General features: G+C 52.2%; 6 protein-coding genes across 6 annotated transcripts; 2 read left to right on the forward strand and 4 right to left on the reverse strand.

Annotated features, from left to right (window-relative positions):
* Positions 1 to 937: 937 nt before the first annotated feature.
* AA0111_g7188 (hypothetical protein) lies at positions 938 to 2,397 on the reverse strand (the record flags this gene model as incomplete). Its single annotated transcript, XM_028653494.1, has 3 exons — positions 938 to 1,130; positions 1,182 to 2,294; positions 2,345 to 2,397. 3 exons carry the CDS (start codon positions 2,395 to 2,397, stop codon positions 938 to 940), a joined length of 1,359 nt encoding a protein of 452 aa, XP_028505186.1.
* A 427-nt stretch (positions 2,398 to 2,824) lies between these two features.
* On the forward strand, positions 2,825 to 4,452 carry AA0111_g7189 (hypothetical protein; the record flags this gene model as incomplete). Its single annotated transcript, XM_028653495.1, has 2 exons — positions 2,825 to 2,846; positions 2,930 to 4,452. The coding sequence occupies 2 exons, from the start codon at positions 2,825 to 2,827 to the stop codon at positions 4,450 to 4,452; spliced, it is 1,545 nt and encodes a 514-aa protein (XP_028505187.1).
* Positions 4,453 to 4,816: 364 nt separating this feature from the next.
* AA0111_g7190 (hypothetical protein) lies at positions 4,817 to 5,516 on the forward strand (the record flags this gene model as incomplete). Its single annotated transcript, XM_028653497.1, has 2 exons — positions 4,817 to 4,941; positions 4,994 to 5,516. 2 exons carry the CDS (start codon positions 4,817 to 4,819, stop codon positions 5,514 to 5,516), a joined length of 648 nt encoding a protein of 215 aa, XP_028505238.1.
* Positions 5,517 to 6,332: 816 nt separating this feature from the next.
* AA0111_g7191 (hypothetical protein) lies at positions 6,333 to 7,757 on the reverse strand (the record flags this gene model as incomplete). Its single annotated transcript, XM_028653498.1, has 3 exons — positions 6,333 to 6,474; positions 6,907 to 6,976; positions 7,151 to 7,757. The coding sequence occupies 3 exons, from the start codon at positions 7,755 to 7,757 to the stop codon at positions 6,333 to 6,335; spliced, it is 819 nt and encodes a 272-aa protein (XP_028505126.1).
* Positions 7,758 to 8,734: 977 nt separating this feature from the next.
* Positions 8,735 to 10,988, reverse strand: AA0111_g7192 (hypothetical protein; the record flags this gene model as incomplete). Its single annotated transcript, XM_028653499.1, has 3 exons — positions 8,735 to 9,079; positions 9,147 to 10,657; positions 10,709 to 10,988. 3 exons carry the CDS (start codon positions 10,986 to 10,988, stop codon positions 8,735 to 8,737), a joined length of 2,136 nt encoding a protein of 711 aa, XP_028505150.1.
* Positions 10,989 to 19,304: 8,316 nt separating this feature from the next.
* AA0111_g7193 (hypothetical protein) lies at positions 19,305 to 20,017 on the reverse strand (the record flags this gene model as incomplete). Its single annotated transcript, XM_028653500.1, has 3 exons — positions 19,305 to 19,475; positions 19,528 to 19,608; positions 19,682 to 20,017. The coding sequence occupies 3 exons, from the start codon at positions 20,015 to 20,017 to the stop codon at positions 19,305 to 19,307; spliced, it is 588 nt and encodes a 195-aa protein (XP_028505149.1).
* Positions 20,018 to 20,501: the final 484 nt, after the last annotated feature.

Below are 20,501 nucleotides of genomic sequence, written 5' to 3' on the forward strand. Positions count from 1 at the left end.
TGAGTACGACACCTTTCGACAGCCTAATTTCCTGCAACTACTTCGACCCTCCCATTCGCATAGCCATTTTTGCATATCCGCAAACACCAGCAAGATGCCACAGGTCCACCTTCTCTTCCGCATTAACACAATAGCCACGACACATCAACCTTCCTAGGATCCTTTTGACCAGCAACGGCCTTTCTTCCGTAGCATGGACGTGGTCAACACGGTCCTCTTGTTACGCTACAACCGCGCAATACTCTCCTGGGCCATCGTTAGATACTACTTTGCCGATTACTATACATATTGTCTCTGTATGGTCGCTTGTGAGGCATATCACGACCCCAGCGTAACCATATCTATCATACACAGCACCCTTTCTGTGGCCAAAGCGCAAGAGACTATGCGAAACGCGGCTGACATGGTTGAGGAGAGCGTCATAACGCGGCGGCAGGCGTGTGGAGAGGGTTGAGGCTGGGACGCAGGCGTAAACCAGGACGGATAGTTTATCAAATCGAAGATCACATGGGGAGGAGAGCACTGTGTGAAAATCGGCTCGAACACTAGAAGAACCTACTCATATCTCCTTGAGTTGATCGCGTGTGAGGATCTCACAGAAGAGCTAGCAAAGGACGTTAACAGTGAGGTGGGAGACTGAGACGAGGTCGAGCGAGGCGGCGATCAAGAGAGGGCGAACATCAAGACTGTGAGTTTGAAGGCGACGGAGGAAGAGCACGAGTACGGCGATTTGGACATGAGGCTATGTGAACAACTTGCCTATTAATTTGCTAGACGATGAATCTATCAAAGGTATCAAGTATAGGGCAAAAAAGATTTGGTATCATTCCGGAATGGCACATAAACTAACTCGACAACGTTTTTCTATAAGTAACATAAATGGGCGCAAAAGCGCTTCAATCAAGCGCCGCTAAATACAACCCTGACCTTGAGTACTCTAGTGGCCGTGCGAGTGTGCATGCCCTATTTGGGTGATAAGCGGAAGTAGCATGCCGATCATTACGATGCTTATATCGCTTTTGGACATGCTGCTGTTGCCAGGATAGGCATCCATGTAGCCGTTTGCTGTGGGATCTTCGTATGCGTGCTGAGATGCTGTGGCTTCGGACATGGAGTGCATGGCCACATACCTATACTAGATCAGTAAACGAGAGGATTTTGGTAGATTATGAAGGACTTACAAGAAAGTTCCGCCGGAAAAACATAACACCCAACCAGTGGCCCACGTCAGACCTTCATCACCACCCAAGTGGTTGCGTCCAAACATGTGTACAATAGCCCATGTAGCCAACGCGCCAGCTGGGGCCGCTAAACTGAAGAAAGCCAGATGTGTCCGCGCCTTTCGTTTCGAAAGCCCTTGCTTGAGAAGGACGGAGGTGAGGCCAAACGCTGCAGGAGCTTTGTGCAGCATAATCGCAAAGAAGATGACTAGCGATAGCGATGTTGATTCGGCTGTGGAGGAAGCACCCAGTGCGATTCCATCGGCGCATGCGTGTACAACCAGACCAATGGTGGCTGCTGGCGTCTTCTTCGTAGGTGGCGGGGGGAGACCGGGTGTCGCTAGGGGTGTTACTGCAGCGCTCTGCATACCCATTCCGTTGAGACTCAACGAAGATGAGTTGTGCGGTCCACGTGCCAGGTTGGACAAGGAGATATGCATTGGCTGGTACTTTGGTTTCGCGGAGGCCATGGCTTCTGGCAGATGCTCGACCAGGAACATCAAAATGTATCCTAGTATCAGTGCAACACCAATATATGCGTGTGGGCTGGGTCCGTCGTCATGGCTGGCTTCAGCATGTCCTTTAGCTGGCTCGTCGTCTTCGGGTGCGTGCACGCGGGTATGTCCCTCCTTGTGGCCTTCTGTCGAGTCGTCGTCTCCACCTTTCTGCGGATGGGGATCCTCGGCTGGCTTCTCTTTCTCCTTGCTGTCCTTGATCTTCTTCAGCTGCATGTCAATAGCAGCTTTGTCGCTAGTCATGTCTACGGCGCCCGGCGCCTTGACTGCTCCTCCAGTGAGCGAGCTTGTTTCCAGTTGATCCGCCCTCTTCCAGCTCGGGAACTTGGGTGGGTGAGGTATCTCTTTTTGTAGGCTCATGACGGACGGGATGGTTTGAACGCTTCGCGCACTATGCGAGTGTGTTTTGCTTCCTGCGCTGTACATGGTCTCGATGCCTTCGGGTATGATGACGATCAGCGAGGTGCCTACTAGCACACCGGTGCCGAGCAGGGTGATGATGCGCAATTGGCGGGTGGAGAGGTTAAAGGAGAGCGGGAGAATGCCGGCGAGGAAGGAGCTGTGCACGTCAGAGTTCAGTCGTGTACATTGCAACGGTTCGAGACATACGCAACAGCCATGACGGTGCTCAGGGCGAGCAGCATGAACAATCCGTCCCACATATTGTCGTCGTATGCAGTGTCGTCCCCTAAGTGGATGTACCAAGAAAGAATGCGCCGAGTGCACAGAAAAGAGAAAAAGGTTGTAAGCGGTTCAATCGACGCTATCCATGCCTCGAGCAGTCGGCCGTCGCAATATGGGTGAGGTGGTGGTGGTGTGGGCGGTGAGGGTTGGGGAGTTGTGAGGCTGTTGTGGACAAGTTGGTGGCATAGCGCAACTTTCTTGAGGCTTGGTAGCAGGGGCGGCAACGACGTAGTGCTACACTAAAACGCGTCTCCCGTCGCGCTAGTCGCTCCTTCACTTTGCGCGCTGCCTGTCCGCCGTCTAGCTGCTACACACTACTTCTCACCACCCCGCCCACGTCGCCGACACATCTGGCATCCACTTGACCCCGGTCGCGTATCATCTATTCCAGCAAACACTGCCATCATGGAGCTTGACTTGGACGACTGTAAGTTGCAGCACCCAACACCATAAGCAACGCGAGGGTGCAGCATGGACAGCTTTGGCGCATAGCTCGCTGACATTGCCTAGGGGTCACCAACTCCAACGAGTGCTTCCACATCAATCTCTACCGCACATCAAACGAGAACGGCCCAGAACGCATCCTCGACGAATCCTTCCACCCAAGCTTCACCCACACTGTCATCGAAGAGAACGAGACAATCGCGGGGTACAAGAACCCAAGCATCGAGCTTGACTTCCGCGCAAACGACCTCAACCCGAAACTGAAGATATCCTTTGACCAGGAGCTTGACCTCAAGAAGATCTCCCCAGATCTGAACCAGGTTGATCTATCCCCGGAGCTGTTCCGCGAATACCTGCCCGAGTCGATCGATGATGCTACTGGCGCTACGTCTTCAGATTGGAAACCACCGGGAGAGCGTATGAACACCTTCAGTCTGTACGGAAAACAGTATGAGATATGGAAAGCTCCAATGACTGATCCCGACGCTCGACGCATCTGGACGAATATGAAGATCCTCAACCTGCTATTCATCGACGGCGCGACATTAGAGGGCTTGGAGGACGAGGAAACGCTTGATCGTTGGTCACTGTACCTCCTGTACGATGTGACACCTCTGTCAGACGCATCGCTTTCCCCATACACGCTCGCCGGTTTCTCTACGTCGTATCGCGCTTGGGTCTTTCCCACCTTCGAGATTGCGCGTGCTACGAAGCAGCTCCCATCTCCAGCCGAAAGCAGTAATGGTGACGCTGGGAAATATACACCGCCTCGTCTGACTCAAGATCCCGAGACTTTCCTCTTTACCGACAAGCTTGATCTTCTCGAGACGCCGTCGAGGGAACGCATTTCTCAATTCCTCATCCTCCCTCCATATCAAGGCCAATCGCTCGGAAGCCGCTTGTACGATACCATCTTCCACGAGTTGGTGAATAAGCCCTTCATCTACGAGATTCCGATTGAGGATCCAAGCGAGGCTTTCGATGCCATGCGAGATTACAGTGATATCACATACCTTCGTAAACTTTCCGCCTTCAAGGACCTGTCAATCGCCTCAAATCTTTCCCAAGAGTCGTTGAGAAAGAATTCACCGATTCCGCGGGACCAAATCCTCGGGAACGGCAAAGACCTTGAGGAGCTTCGAGAGAGCACTAAGATTGTGAGCAGACAGTTCTACAGGATGGTCGAGCTTCATTTGTTATCAACAATTCCGCCAAACAATCGAAACCGTGCACGGATCACAAGGAAAGCGAAGTCTACCAACGAGAACGATAGAAAATACTACTTCTGGCGGTTGGCCCTTAAGCATCGAATCTACAGCCAGAATGCAGACGCGCTGGACCAGATGGAGGATGTCGCAGAGCGCGTGGAGAAGCTGGAGTCTGCAGTCGACTCGCAGCAGGAGGAGTTCGAGGAGCGTCTGGAGGGGTTGGAGAAGCGCCAAAATCTTGCTGCTGACGAAACGTCTGCTCCCGCAGTGGGTGCAAGAAGCAAGAGGAAGAGAGCGGTTGTGGCCGAAGACGACGAGGATGACGACTGGGAAGACATGGATGAAGTGTCAGTTGCTAGCTCAAAGAGGATGCGATCGTAGAACAAAAGGCTGTGACGGTGTCCGAGGTATCCAAATGAGGGCGGCGGCTTTCCTGGTTGATCAGGGTGTCTCGAAGATCGTAATCGGTGTCGAAGCCTTGCCCTGAGGTCTCATTGGTAGTTATAGTTTAGGCAGTATACCCAATCCACGAAATGTTCTCGCGCCATTACCAAAGACGCGTAATTGATACTCGGCTGGGTAACGATGCTATTTCTACGGCGATTAAAGGTTAATCTCCGCGCGGGGCAGAGCTACCCCACGCCCAAATTTTGGAATCTGAACGTCGAGCCTGAACCGCATCGACGCAGCGCAAACACAGTTACCCAGCTTTTCTCGTACAGTCTTCGGATAATTCATATACACGATGCCAGATCGTCAATTCAACCTCACTGTCCTAATCTCAGGCAATGGCTCAAACCTCCAAGCCCTCATTGACGCATGTGCATCCGGCGCCCTCCCTAACACGCGCATAACACATGTTATATCAAAGTATGTCGGCCTCTAAGCAAGATTCCTCGATAAAAGCCTAACATACCCGCAGTCGCAAAGCAGCATACGGTCTCGAACGCGCCAACAAAGCCTCGATACCAACAACCTATCACAATCTCGTTTCCTACAAAAAGAAACACACAGACGACAAGGCCCGCGAGGAGTACGACGGCGATCTTGCAAAAATCATTCTACATGGGCAACACCCACGCCCTGACCTTATCGTTTGCGCAGGTTGGATGCACATCGTCACCACTGCCTTCCTTTCACCCATTGCCGAAGCCGGTATCAAGATAATAAACCTACATCCCGCTCTACCGGGGGAGTTTGCTGGTGCGAAAGCAATCGAGCGTGCGTGGACGGCGGGTAAAGAGGACGGGTTGAAGAGAACTGGCGTTATGATACATGAGGTCATTGCGGAAGTTGATGCTGGAGACGCGATCGTTACACAAGAGGTAGAATTGAAAGAGGGAGAGACACTGGATGGTTTAGAGGAGAGGATTCATGCGGTTGAGCACGGGTTGATTGTTGAGGGAACAAGAAGGGTGCTTGGGGGTTTGGGGAACAAATCATGAGGAGGAATGGTCGTGGGTGCGATGAGTCAAAGATAGGATGTTATGATACCCAAAATGGATGATATGGACACATGTGTGAGCCAGGTGTGATGGGTTTTATGCATGAGGACTTATGCAATAGAAATCAAAGGATTATCGTGCGAGGTTTTAGGAGTTGTCATCTTCCTAACGTCATGAATTATGTGCAGCCAATACGAGTAGTCAGGTTCGAAAGTCACGAGCTTATGGCTACATCAGATTGTGGCCATACTCTACGATTTCATGCTCCTGTCACTTCTGAAAGGAAGGATGAGAATCTGAAGAGAACAAGAGTAGAGAAGGAAGTTATTGCAATACAATCGGATAGTTGAGTTAGATTAGCTATACCCGAAACACTCTATTCAAGTCTAACTACCCCCGCTACGTACTAAACTCGACTCAATATGAATTGCCGAGGAGATCTTCGGAAATGTGGTAGAAGCCGCTTCACTGAGTGAGTTTTGGATGTCCTGGGTACTCAGACCACCATGATGCACAGACTTAGTTCGAGGTAGTATAAACTTGGGGTCTAATCACAACAGCTTTCTTGGAAGTCATATTTTGCTCGAGTATGTCCGGTATTGAGCGGATGATGCGGTCGTCTGTAGGGAACATCGGTTTGTATAGCTTTTAACCAGCAACAAACCCTAGAACGTGCAGCAAGCTACTTCGCGAAAACAGGGTATTTTTTGTGTTGTCCGATCGTGGATTGGGCACTCGAAAAGACCTATGTGCCGTGAGAGCTTGTTGCTATATTTCCATCATCTACATATTCGAGTGCTTTCATGCTGCGACTGTCTAATCATCCTTCTTGAGATAGTTGACCAAGTCGACCATTTCAGATTGCGACATGGCGGAACTCATAGCTCGATATGCTTCGTACAGAATCCAGAGGGGGAAGACGACCCACAAGCCATTGAAGAATGCAAGGTACAGCCAACTGCTGCGTGTTAGTCAAGAACCACTACTCCTAAGCTATACGGTGTACGGGATTGGCAGCTGACACAGGCCGAAGGAACACGCCAGATTCGGCGTGATTACATTTACAGCTTGCATGTTTTGTGCGTTGTTGTGTTGAGTTGTGTGGTCGTGGTCGAGAGATGAGAAGTGGGTCCGCGGGAGATGGCGCACCGGACAGCGCATATGCAGGACCAGCACATCACTGCTCTTAGACCAGGAACGACACATTCAACGCATGTGAAAGTGTTCACTTTGTGTGCGGATTCGTAGGTGAACGCACATGAAGAAGACGAAATGGACGGTTGCAGCTGTGCAATGGACCAGAGGTGCGACGCAATCCTCCCACAACTGTTCAAGAAGATGTGACCGTGAAGAATGGAGAATACATGACGAATGTGAATCATGAACTTACAGATACATCCAATTGCTTGTGTCGAGATTGGGGCTTCCAGTCAGCCACTCAGGCGCGAAAGTCATCCAGCCTAATGTAGCGGTGAACCACGTGTCAGCCACATACTCGCAACAACGCAGTGTTGTCTCATCTCAACAATCCTCGGGCCGGGCCCACATCTCGCTTCACCAATTGTAACAGCTTCCACAACTTGCACATACTCCGCATTAACGAGAACAAAGTAATGAAAGCGTTTGTGACTCACCTCCGTATATCTCGCCTGTAGCCAGTACTATCATCCAGAACCACTTCTTCAACACACCTTTCTTCTCATCTCTCGAGAGAAGATAGCAGATCCAACATGCCAACGGGCCCGCAACAAAAACAGTCAGTATCTCGAGAGCCACAACCGTTAGATCCGTACCTCCCCATCGCTTGTCCGCTTTGGCATACTCCTGCCACAACCGACTCAATGGACCCGTCCCATAGTTCGCTCCATAAAGAAGATCTTGCCTGCCGAGCCAATACACGTCTGGAGGTGTGAAGAGCGTGACTTGAGGGTGGTTGCGAGATGCGGCAGAGAAAGAGGTGGGAAGCGAATACGTGACGAAGAAGCAATTCCAGAGGAAGGAGCCTTCGAATACAAAGTGGATGAGAGCGTCGAAAAGATGCCAGATGAAGAGTACGCGTATCTTGAGGGAAGTCGTCTTCGGCAGGACTTTTATCGAAGCACCATAAGCGCCACCGAGCAGAGCGAGTACAGCTAAGAGCGATATCACGGTCGTAGCGTCGATTTCCGGACCTGAGCGGGGAACAGGCGGCGGTATAACGGGCGGCGGCGGAGGCACTTTCTTGCTCCCGAAGAAAGACATCGTGACACGTTAAAACGACGAACACGGGACCACGTTGCGGCTCGGCTGGGACACAACTCGCTTGTGTTGTGGATGAATACGCGCTCGGATGCGGCTGTAGAAGATGATTCAGGGTCCCAGGGACGCTAACGAGCTTAGACCATGGTCACATGGCTGGGGAAGTCACGATCCAGAACCAATAGCTTCACAATCGGCGGTAGAAGGCATGCTCACGAGGTGCACCAAGGTGGATACATCGTGAGATTAGGGTAAGCGTTTTATGACATGTTTTTGCATTTACTGCTATATAGGGTCATAGGTCCACGTTTTCCGACAGCTTTCAACGCTGTTCTAACCGACCCAAGCAACAATGAGATTTCCAACGCCATATACGAACGAACGAGATATCGCACAATTGATATTACAGTCGACACAATTTAGACAACGACATTCTCGCATTCTTTGCCGCTCCTACCGCCTATGTACGAGGATTCGGATCAACGAGTCCTATGGATGATGAGAAAAGCGCTCCAAAACGCAAAACCGTCCCAAGCTTTTGCGAACACACAGATCAGGAGTGACCGTCAATAAACGCCGAAACCAGAGTGGGGTTGCTCATAGAGCATTACAACACCAATCTATGGTATGAGGAAGGATGAGGAAAGAATAAAGATGTTGGAGGAACGCCATAATGGGACCCAATGTACGCCGATGAAAAGACATGCAAGAAAGCCAACAGGAAGATGCTGCAAAGGAGCCGTCCGGATTATGCTGGATGAAACGATCGTCTCTAACAAGACGTCGCGAGGAACGCTAATCGCTGGCCCACAACGTTTCGTACCGTAGTGAAGAAGATTCGTGAGCGCTCAGTTACCGGCAGACCAGGAACATCCGCTCCACTCGTCCATCAGTCAGGTCGTAAGCGTACTTCGTGTCCAAAGAGATTCGTTACGCGGGAAAAGCAAGTATTCCGCAATTTCAGGTAATGCAGTGACTTCTTAAACGCAAGCCTGGGGTGTATGGCTACGCTCGATGAAGACGCCGCTTGGCATATTGTAGCCGTACTGATATTGAGAGGTGTATTGATCCTCGGGTGAGTAGCCGGTAAGAGGCCCAGACGAGGGTTGATGAGAGACAAAGGGTAATGAGCTTCGAGGGGTGACAAGGTCACTCGCGCCGTCAACCATGAGGGGCATGGCAGGCGATGGAGGACTGCTTGTAGCCGAAGACTGATTGCTTCCAGTAGTGTGGGTGAGCACGTAATCCTGGGCTCCGTCGCCATGTGCGTTCTTTGTTGAAGGCGTAGTGACGTTAGGAGAAGTTTTACCAGTGGGTGTGCCAAACTGGATGCGAGTCAGTTTCCGTCTAGGCCAAGCTACCAGGGTGCTGAGGTGGAGGTTGAGAACGTACAAAGCAGAACTTCTGGATCAACTCGTTGTACTCGGCAGACTCAAGATCAGGCTTCTCAAGCGTCAGAGAATCGGGGCGAGTACCAGGGATAGGGGCAGTAGAAGCAGGCGCCTTGACAGCGGGGGCCGGGCGGTCGAAGTAACCGTTGCTCATCTTGCCGTGGGTGTTTATCTTGAGTCCGCTGCGGTCACCAAGTGCCGTCTGGGCAGTGGAAAGAGCAGCCGACAGGGAGGCACCGAAGTCATAGCGAGAGGCAAAAGCCTGAGCGACTTGTGGACGAGATGAGGTCTGGGCTGTGTAGATGCTGCTACGCTTACTCCTGGGCTTGAGCTTGATCGACGAGTTGGGTGATTCAGCAATGATGGCACGGCCGCTACCAAACTGAAACCTGGTCTCGTTGTCGTGACCAAAGTCGTCGTCGAAAGAAGCAGCAGGCATGGAACGTGGGCGGGGAGCCAAAGGTGAGTGTCGGCTACGAGGAACAGCGCCGAGACTGGCTGTCGGGCGCTTACTCTCACGCTGCTTGATCTTCTTTGAGAAGTCAACCTGGTAGTTCATCGAGTTGTTGTTGTCCCAGTACTCTTGGCCATTAACCTGGTACCGAACACACAGTAGCAGAGTCTTGGATTCGAGGTTTGCCTGGTCAGCCAACTTGATATTGAAGTTGAATCGGTCGTAACCGTCCTCCTTCTGCTTCTTGCGAACATCCTGGTTGAACTCAGCAACCACCTCCGAGGTGGTCTTCCAGTAGTCTAATGTGAATCGAGCCACAACAAATTTGTGGAAGGAGAGGTTGGCTACTGCGATGTTGCCGACCAGCGTCTGATGATCGGAGGCAAGGAAGATTCGCTCCACGCGAACAGGTGCTGTTTGCCTCTCATATGTCTCTTGTGTAGGGAAGTTCATCAGCTTGATCTCCCATTCAGGTGTCTTGGAGCGCGAGTCTTCGCCGAAGGGATATTCGCTTTCACTGTCGTAAGTCTCAACGGGAGATGAGCCTGCACTAACAGCGATGGGCCGATCAACCTGGAGGAAATGCCTAACCTGCTCAATGTCCTCGTTGAAGTGGACTGCTTTGGAGTAGGTTGGGGTACCAGGCATGCTTGAAGGGCGGCGGCGGGACGGGGGTCGAAGAGCAGGCTTGACGAGCTCGCCAGACTTCTTGCGCAGTAGCGGCGGTTTTATCCGCAGCTCCTCGTCCTCGGCATCGCTGCCATCTGATGAGCTGATGAGTGTTTCAGTGTTGATGGGATGGATCATGTGTTGTGAAAGCATGATCTCGCTAGAGGACCGCGAGTGTGCAATCTTGCGTGCTTCGGCGGATAGTGTGCGCGCCACAGTGACAGGAGGTTGTGGCCTTGCCTGCTTTACGTTCTCCGTTGTTTCGCGAGTAGGCGAATGTATGCGTTTCTGGTCAATGTGCTGGAGTGCCTGTTGGAGTTCACGTAGGTCTCCGATGCTACGACCGCGCTCTTCATCGTCCGAGGAATCAGGAGGAGTCGTGATCGCACCTGACGGAATCAGAAGATCGTTCACAGGAGGAGGAGACGGACGGAGGCTACCATTAGTTGAAGGTCCATGGCGGCTAGCGTCAGACTTGACGTCTACGCTTCCAGTTCCTTGTTGGCCGTTTGCGGCGGTGTTGTCATTGGTGACAGAGGACGGCGACCGACGCGACTTGGCCAGGTATGAGGTTGATGAGACGGAGCGGGGCAGTGAGGGGCGTTGCGATGTAGCTGGCGAGCGGGGAGCCTGGTCGACATAGGAGTGGTTCCGGCTCAGGGTGGGACTGTTAGTCTTGGATGAGGCCGGCGACCGCTGGGAAGGGGGAGTGTAAGGCATTCGGTCGGCTTCGCGGGGGAGCGGGTCGAATGTGTAGTGGTGGAGTGACTTCAATGTGTAGAGAGCATTAAAAGAATTACTGTAACGAGGAGTCTGCGAAGGAGCGTAAGCGAGAGCACCACAACGAACAGACTGACAGAGTCCCGTGCCACAGCAGCTTGATGCGATGCGAGCCACTGGGTGTAGTCGTGGGGCGGGCTAGCTTACAGATATAGGTGAAGGAACGGCTTGCAAAGCTCGCTCTGGGAAGAAGCGGGTAGGGAAGGTTGCGACGTAGGCGGTCACAGCTAGCAAAAGCTGCAATGACGTCGGAATTGGCGGATGGGCTCGATCTGGGGGAGAATCGAGACGATGGTGAGGCTTTCGAAGGACCGAAAGTGTGCAGTATGGATGCGAGGCCGGTGGCTTCCGTATAAGCAAGCAGCGGGCGCTCGTACGATATAGCACTAGGAAGGAACCGTGGGCAAGGCGGTGGTGGAGTGAAGAGGCAGATGGGCCGTGTGTTAAACCAAGATGCACTCGTTGGCTGCAGCAGTCCTATTAAAAGGGTCTTCTGGCTGCAATGGGCCCGACAAGTGTTGAAGAGGAGGGATGGAGAAGAGTGTTGAGGGCGGTAGCGCTGAAGAAGCGTGCAGGGCCGCGACTATTGGGGAATCGTTGAACCAGGATGGTAGCGAAATCGAGGCCTCAAGCTTGGACGCAGGCAGGGGGGGCAGACCAGGAGCTGCAGCACCAATGCACAGGTGGGTCAAGGCCTTTTAGCTCAACCCCAACAGACCGGGGCACCACCAAGGATTTTCACCACGCAGCCAAGCGGCAGCAACCGGTTCTGACTACTGCTGCGAGAGGCCAACGGGAGCGGAGACAGGCGATGCGTCGTACGCTGGGGGGCGAAGAGAGGCAGGCCGACGGCGGCGGCTGCGACAAGAGGTACTTTGGGGTACGCCGACTACCTGGACTGCCTGGACTACCTGACTGTGCTATCGTATTGTAGTGGCGTCCAGGCAGGATTAGCAGATGATTCATGTTCTTTATCTCCCGACAACTAGCGAACGCGGCCTTGTCTGGCTGGCGCTGGCACGGCCACAGCTTGAAACGGTGCAACAGCGCGCTGCTGTTATGCTCACCCACGCGTAGGCGGCCAGCTCTATTACTCACACGCTGTCGCAGCCATATCGTACATGTCCGCCGCTGTTCGCTCGGATGCCGATGCCGCGCGCCTTCTCTCTACTCTACTGCATCAACCCAGCAAGTAGACATGGCCTGACAATAATAATAACAACAAGGCCGAGCGAACAGCCGTGGTGAACATCGTATTCAGCACTCGCAACTCAATCACTCGATCTGAGGTCAAACCGCATCGGCTCGGATGGGTTCGTAATTTGCCAGCCGTTGCCAGGCAATCGCTGGTCTCAGAAGCAAGCAACAACGCTCAAGCCATGCGAACAGGGCCCTCAGCGACATTGCGTGCACGTGCCATGTTCAAGCGAGGCTGTGATGTCATTGTTATCGCAACGAACCGTTTGACTTGCAAACGCTCGTCACTCCCACGCTTTCTACACATTCCAACGCTGCAATGCCGCAACATCCTCAGGAGAAGCACGTCGTGGTACCTGAAGCCATCGGAGCGATAAGGGTGCGGCTTGACAATCCGCCCGCCCTCCCATGAAAATTTCCCCTCCGCGACGCTCAACACAGCGAGATCGCCGGTGCCGCTTGCCGTTTGAGAAAGGGCGGTCGGGCCAATGCCAATCAAATATCGGAGGAGAAGGGGAGGCCTAGTCGCCATCCCAGTCGCAGTTCACTGGCCCCTGCGGCGAGTGGCTGACTGCAAGCGACCTCTCATGATATCTCTGTAAGGATTGTTGTTGTTACGATAGCCTCGCCGTCCACCGTGCTCTGCTGCAGCCCATGGACTACATCAGTACCCCATCTTCGTCATCTTGACAACGGCGGGGCTCTGCTCGGACATCTTGCAGCCGTCGCGCGACAAACTGAAACCGCGTCGCTGCGGCATCGCTGACCCGACCGGTTCGGCATGGCCATCTTGAAGCATATGCCATTGGCTCTCTCTAACAGACCGGCTTCATAGCTTCCCCGCATTATCACCACCGGCCCAGTCGAGCCTCGTATGCAGCTAAGCCCATCGCAAAAGCATGTACGTGTCGTGGATGAGCTGATCTCCTGCAACACATGTCCGCGCAAAGGGTTCCTTAATCTGGCGCGCCTACGCGTGGCCGTTGGAGCTGTCCATCGTTCATGGGCTGACACGCTGAGTACAGGCGGCTCGCCTCAGACCCGACGCGACGCTGCACTGCAGTGGCTGAGCGCCTAATTTGTTTTGGCAACCCTCCAGTGCACTGACAGATTGAGCCTCGCCCCGCTAACTTTCTGACAACCACGGTTCTTATCTTGCTGGAGATTGCTCTATTGAAAGCTAACACTGGCCAAACCTTGACTGTAATCAGACGTGGGCAAGGCGGAATACGGGTCGCGGCGCAATTACAGAAACCTACTGCACGAAAGCAGGCTTCTCGCCAGGCCCTTTGTCGGAGATCAAGATTTCCATGCTGCTCGCAAGGTTATTTCGACAATTTCGATCCTGCCCAGCTTGAAACGTTGCCTTCGGAAGGTCGCGACGTAGCGAAGCTGGCCAGAACGAGGCCCACCGGGCACGCTAGCCCCCATGCTGACCAGCGCTCTGGCGTGATCCACTTGGCGTCATGTCAGACTGCTGCTCCCATCTGGCAGAATCCGAGAGTTCCCTCGACTCAGCTTCCGCGGAGCAACCCCCTCTACTCACCGCCCGACAGGGTCCGAGCCATGTTATCATCGATTTGCTCCAGTTTGTCGATCTCCGCACGCTCATCGAGCGGGGCATGGCCCAGTTCCGCCTCATACTAACCCGCTTTCCGATGTACTCCGCGACATCATGATCGCGAGAATACCACGGAGCATGAGCAGCGCATTGCTGAGCACGACTCTTTCTGTATCACATTAAACAAGTATTGATGTATTAAACGCTTCATACCTGCCGAAGGATGTGAAGCAAATTACTTCCGCCTTCGTCTCGCTCCTAGAATCGACGACTCCTGGAGTGCCCCACGCGGCTCTGAATGGATGCAGGCCCGCAGCCGCACACTGGTTCACTACTAAAAATTGCACTTTCGCCGTCATATCAAGCGGGTCCAAAGTCTGGTGGGTTTGCTGGTCTGTCAAGCGAGACGTCACTCAATCGCAGGACCAACCTGATGGGATTATTATCGTGGTACGCGACAGACATGTCCACAAAGAAACCGAATGGAATTCCCCGATGATTTTCTCTGTGCTCAACAGATGAGCAACGCAGATCTACTAGGAAATACTCCGTGCGAAAACGGGGCTGTCGGTGCTTTGCTGGGCGCGTAACGCCAGATTGCCTTGTTGCCAGCTTTCAATAACGCTGCCCAAGGCCGGATACAGCGAAGCGATTAGGTTCCAGTGTCCACTTGTCAGAATATTATTCACGACAACGACCATTGGGAGCAATGCCACGTACCATCTGGCATGTCACGGACCGCAAGAACTAAGAATGGCATCCCCACACAAACGGCAATTTGCTTTGAATACCGACTGCTTAGCAAGATCACGATGCGTGACGTCAAATTTCACCTTCCGGATGACTCTTGCAAAAGAAAAACTGGATATCCCACTCATTTTCGCCTGCCGCGCGCAGGAATACCCTACCCATCAATACTGCAACGCCGATGTTTTGTCAGCGCCTGTCCTTGACAGCCCTTCACCGCTACTTGGCCGTCCATTTTCATTGTTGCAAACTTCACATCCACTCAGAGTTCTGCTTGTTATTGGACGTTCTTCCAAATGCGGATACAGGCAGAGTCTCATGACTTCGAGTCAAGCAAGGTGAAGAGCCGTCGCATCCGTGCAGAGGGATGTGGCAGACGTCTCCCCGTCTGTGCCCCACCCCACGATCTTTGAACTTCCGGGCCGAAAACACTAAGCTATCCACCGACAAAACTTCCAGCAAAGGACCGATGATGATCGTGATCACCAACTTTGTTCGCACTTCGCAAGTCGCGGACGGCACCAATATCGATGGCCTGACAATCTCGGGTGAACCGGGCGTAGCACATTATGAGATTTACGATATGATCGCACTTCACAGTTTGATGTTTGATATTCGCCGACGACAACGGTACCAAATCGAGCTACTTGACGTGTGGACTCTGGCTCCGATGCTCGATTTCCTGTATTAGAGCTGCGAACGTTGCGCACGTGGCAGCAACACACCTGAACAGTCGCTGATCCGTTTTGGTCGACTGTGGGAACGACGTCTTCTACCAAACACTCTCACATAGCTGTACCTACAGCGACGTGCCATTTGTACGGAGCATAAGTTCCGACCAGTCGAACTGGAAGTCGGAGACATTGAATATGCAGGGCAGAGGTTCGACATCATCGTGCGCGTACAGTAGTCTTACGCCCCCTTTCTACATCTGTTCGATCTACAGGCTACATAATCCTTCAAACGCACACATCATCGTTCCATACATACTACGACACCATCAGGATCTGTTATCAGGAGTTTGGAACGATGACCTGGAAGATTGCTCCTTCCCTTAGTGGCCTTAGCTGGGCTGCCCAAATTCCGGGTGGCTTATGCTGTACGACAGAATACTATCTGGGGGTTTTGTCAGCCAGTAGAAGGAACCTCTAACATGAGACCAAACTCGTTGCGCGACAGCTCGGCGATAACACCAACACCATCAGAGGTTCAGATCGCGGGGTAGGTCGCAGCCACAGATTAGAGATGATACTCATACAGCATGATCCGTCCTGATTAGGTTCTTTTGAGCAGGTTCTTGCGGAATGCGGCGTCAGAAATCTTGAAAGCAGACACTCATTCCTCCCTTCCTGATAACGGCTATCTCGGCATCATTACATTACGCGAAGCATATCAGATTGTTCTAGCCCTTCTCGTCTGACATTTCTCATGTTATCTTATCCGTGCAGATTTCACCTCCGTAGTCGTACGTCCGAAAATATGCGCTACTACATACCTCACCTGATAATTCTTAAATATGCGGTCTCATTCCCATCATCCTGCCATTTTACCTGCCATACGCGTGCACACGGTCGCAGATAACGCCCGTAAGCCCAGACTTGGAAGTCCAGTGCAGTTTCGCCTGTCCGAGGTTGCATGTACACAACGTGCCCAGGTGTTACATCTGCAGGATCAATGCATGCAATCCCCTCTCTCTCAACAAAAGCACCCCGCCCCAGTCGGCTGCCCTCCATACATTTGACGCATGTATGTACTTTATACGGGTTGCCTCATCTGACCAAGATTGCACAAACGGTGTAATGCTTGCAGATGAGTTGCCGTACGGCCGCAATGTTCATAACATGAAGAGAGGGTGTGAAGATGGTCGGCGATAGGCCGAACGGTGAGTAGATGCGGGGTCAAGCGTTCTGTACTCGAAATGTGTGTGGAGTACGCTGCCGTGCCGACGGTGGAGTAGATCTCACATTAGCGGGCAAGTTGTCTTGGACGTGATATGGAAAATCATCGCGTGCTTCTAATAGCGTTGTCCTACTCTTATTCAGACTTCCATTCCAAGCTGCATAGTCATCCTAATTACATGCGACGATTAACCAGCAACCGTGTTACTATCTGTCCAAATAGCGAATTCCTGTCTCTGACCCCTTCGCAGCTTCATTGCGTACACAAGCAAGCCATTGCACGCCTGCACTAATTTCCGTGCCAGACCGCTAGACACAAACATTCTGCGAACTGTGGCGAGTGCAGCGGGAAGGATTCGCTCAACGAACAAGGGGTGCTTCGGCGCTTACTGACAAACCCCGAGCGTGGCGTGCGACATACCATATCTGTTATAACTATTGTTGAAAATTTTCGCAGACTTCGCAAGCAATCCAAGACTGAATAGGATGACATGGTGTTGTTGTGATTTTCGCCATTATAGCTCCGAGAAGGAGTGTGGAGAAGAAAGTTCATGCCCCGCGATAGTGATCAACAAAGTTCTCTATGGCTGGCTACATCCCTGTCGACGTCGAAGCGAGCCAGAGGGGCAGAGTTTTTGCGTCAACAGAAAGTGAAGCTAGGACGTGATAAGACTAGTGCGTGAGGCTGCGATATTCTTAGCAACTCGCACGAATCCGTTTTCCATCACCAATCCACACCACAGATTGCCATGATGAAGCATCGCTACAATGCGTTGCACGTTTCACTTTTCGCAACATTACAAATCAGATCCGACGTCGGCAGACAGAAGCAACATGACACACCAAGCCATCTAAACGCTAAACAAGCACCCCAGATATGTACGTTATCAGTCGAATGAGAATCTCACCGTTGTTGAGCCGCAACGGTGTGTATGTGGCTTACCCTATCATCAACACATCCTTGCCTTGGCTACAACATCTTCCGGGGCGGCAAAATCCCAACAAACAAACCATTGCGCTTATCTCCCCACCACTTCTTTCGTGTTCACATTCGCTGAGCCATGCGCAATGCGTCAGCCACCACCTAGTCAGATGAGCGTCTAGCCAGCAGTAGTAGTCGGCAGTATGGGCGGCTGTAGGTCATCCAGGCAGGGTCCACGGAGCCTCCATTCCCTTTCTCACTTCGAAAATCAGGGTCTAGGTGTTTTTTGGAGTATACTCCGGATTCCGGTGGCGCTTTCATTGGGTCTCGAGGGAAGTGCGATGTGGTGTGTTGGGAGATTGCGTGCTAGACGAGGCTAGACGACGGATGAGCTTATTCTGCGGGCCGTTGGGATGCTACTATGGGAGCTCGTGTGGAGAGAGAGGGAGGGTTGAGATTGATTCTCCGTGGAGGATAGGTCGGAGGTGGTCACTACTTGCAGATTTGGTTGTTAGTCGAGGATGTTGTGCGTCTGGAGCAAGAGACGCGGAGGCCTGTTGATTGCGGGGAGCGAGCGGTGAAAAGATCCACGGTACGCGATGATAGCTTCACCATTGCCTCGAGCGTTGATCATCACAAGCTCTGCGCATGTCGGCACTAGGTATATCGGATCTTCACCGAACGGACGATAAGCAAGAACCTCGACCGCGTTCGAAATCAGCATTGTCTTCTCTACATCCGCGGTCCGAATACAACATTTCCAAAGGTCCGAAAAACGCCATCGCATGTCCGTACCACGGAACCTCGTGTATTGCAGCATCAATGGACCCTGCGGCTCAACTCTATCCGAAAAAAAGAAGGGTCCAAATTTCCGTCCAAACCTACAGGGTCCGATCAACGCTTGAATCCTGACACATGCAACCTATCTCACCCACCGGAACTGCTGCATGTAATGGAATTTGAAGTACGACCTTTGAAGTCCGTCGGACGTCTCCGAGTATGACATCAAAGCTTGTGATTCCGACCCACTATACACACTACCAGTTTTACTACTCCATTCTCCACATGGTGGCATACGGCCAGCACAGGACACTCAGTTGACAGTTACTCTCTGCACTCCAGTCTCCACACATGGTAGCGAGAAATCCGACGTGAGACATCATCTCCTTTGCGTGGGTGAGCGAGCCCCGCATCGGGCGTGGACTAGATGTTTAGCACAACTTCATCTGCAAACTCGAACTGTTGAGAGTGGGTCTCCCATCTCATCACGTCCCCCCATCCCGTCCACCCTTTATTTACCCTATCCCACCACTTCATGTTCAAACGAGGTCAAGCCTTGTTTTGTACCCATAATGGCTGTTCCAACTTTTCGCCTGGGAACCAATGAGGATGTGGGGGTGTGAAGCACTACGCTTTGAAGCGCTTTGCTCAGCTCCGCGGAGAGTCATATTGAGCCCGCGGTTGTAGGAAAGGCCGATTATGCAGACCGGTTTCTTATGGACCTAGGACGTAAGTCAGGTAAGAGTTGTGGGGGCAGAGATGGGAGTCATTCGGCGGAAGCTAGGGCTGCGTGAGGAAGGCTTCCGATATGTACGGTCGGATTCGCGGGACGGAGAGGATTCTTGTCGAGCGCGATGGACGCAATGGGATGAGTGGATATGAGGTGGGACGTTTCGTGGTGGTGAAGATCTTGACGAAAGTGTTGAACACAGTGCACTAGAGATGGGCCGAAGTGACACATTGGAAAAGAGCTATTACGCATTCGGGTTTCTACGGTTCCAGCGGTACGCAGAATGTATTGCTCGCATTTGGATGGCATATGATGATGTGTCATGCGAGTAGCTTTATCTGACTCCACGACGTTGCGAACCATCTTCACTCTGGCACATAAACCTCAGGCACTTCATAGACACTTCTGTTTCCGCGCCTGCCTACAACGATAGTCTTGGAAATGTCACATTTGCAGTCGGCAAGACTGGCAAAGTGAAGTTCGCAGTCGGCATTCCAGTGAGAGTGGGAGTGCTTGTTAGAACAGGAGGGTTGGGGCCAAGTTCACACGGGTGAGGTCCGGGACGAGGGGTAGGTTTGAAAAGATTGCTACACTATGAGATGTCAGTACAAGTGCTTAGCCTCCGAGGCGAAAGAGCTACTTACGATACGTGTTGGTGTTGGACATCCACCCACAGCTTGCATGTAACAACCATACGAGAAGTTCTCTTCGAAGTGACAGCTCTGGTGATTGCGTTAGAGTCACTTTGCGTAGCGTTTGGTACACTCAATACTCCATCTATGGTCCAAACTGACTTACCTGTAGTGCATCGGTAGCCCAACATGGATACCTAGCTGTCGCCAGTTGGCACTGACATGGCTTCGTGAAGATTGGAATTGGTTCCCAATGAGGATTTTTCTTCGACGAGCTGGACTCTGGGTCTTCGTCGTCCTCTGGGTCTGGGTCAGGTGTTGGTACCGATGTGATCGGAATGTCTAGCGATGTCGAATCCGGGGATGTAGCAGTTGGACTTGGTAAGATTGCTGAAAGCGAGATGAGAGTTGCACCCGGTGCGATTGACGTTTCTGTTGCCTGAGGGTATGGCACCGCAATCACCAACGCCGTCAAGACGCTGACTAGGAGAAAGGTCTGCATTCTACTATTGTTGGACGTTGTCAATTGTGGAAGTCACAGGCGCGCGCCGAGGCTGTGAAGTCAGTTGTTTGTACCGTTCAAGGTCTTTACTCTATCTAAATGCCGCAGCGTTTCGGCACCTCCCATCAGATTCATATTGGTTTACGATGCTCTTGAGATTGTGATTTCCAGGAACTGCCTAGGAGTACTATATTGTTGCCCAGATTGAGGTTTCTTCCATCAACTTGCGACAAGAATTGTGGTCGCGCACGCAGTGAGGCTATACATAGCAGCGCAAGCTGTACCCAGATTTGCCAAAGCGCTTTCCATGCTACATCTACTCTACCGTTATTGTGAGTGCCGGAGACGATGGGGCTGATTGGCTGCTTTTTACATGTCTTAATCTGGACTTGATATATCCCCCACACAAGGCTAAACTGCCTAAATTGGAGAGCCCATGGGGGGGTTGCGCCGAGGACAGATTTCTGGCGGCACGACCATTGCC

The sequence above is a fragment of the Alternaria arborescens genome (assembly GCF_004154835.1).
Source record: "Alternaria arborescens strain FERA 675 chromosome Unknown contig_16, whole genome shotgun sequence".
NCBI lineage: Eukaryota > Fungi > Ascomycota > Dothideomycetes > Pleosporales > Pleosporaceae > Alternaria > Alternaria arborescens.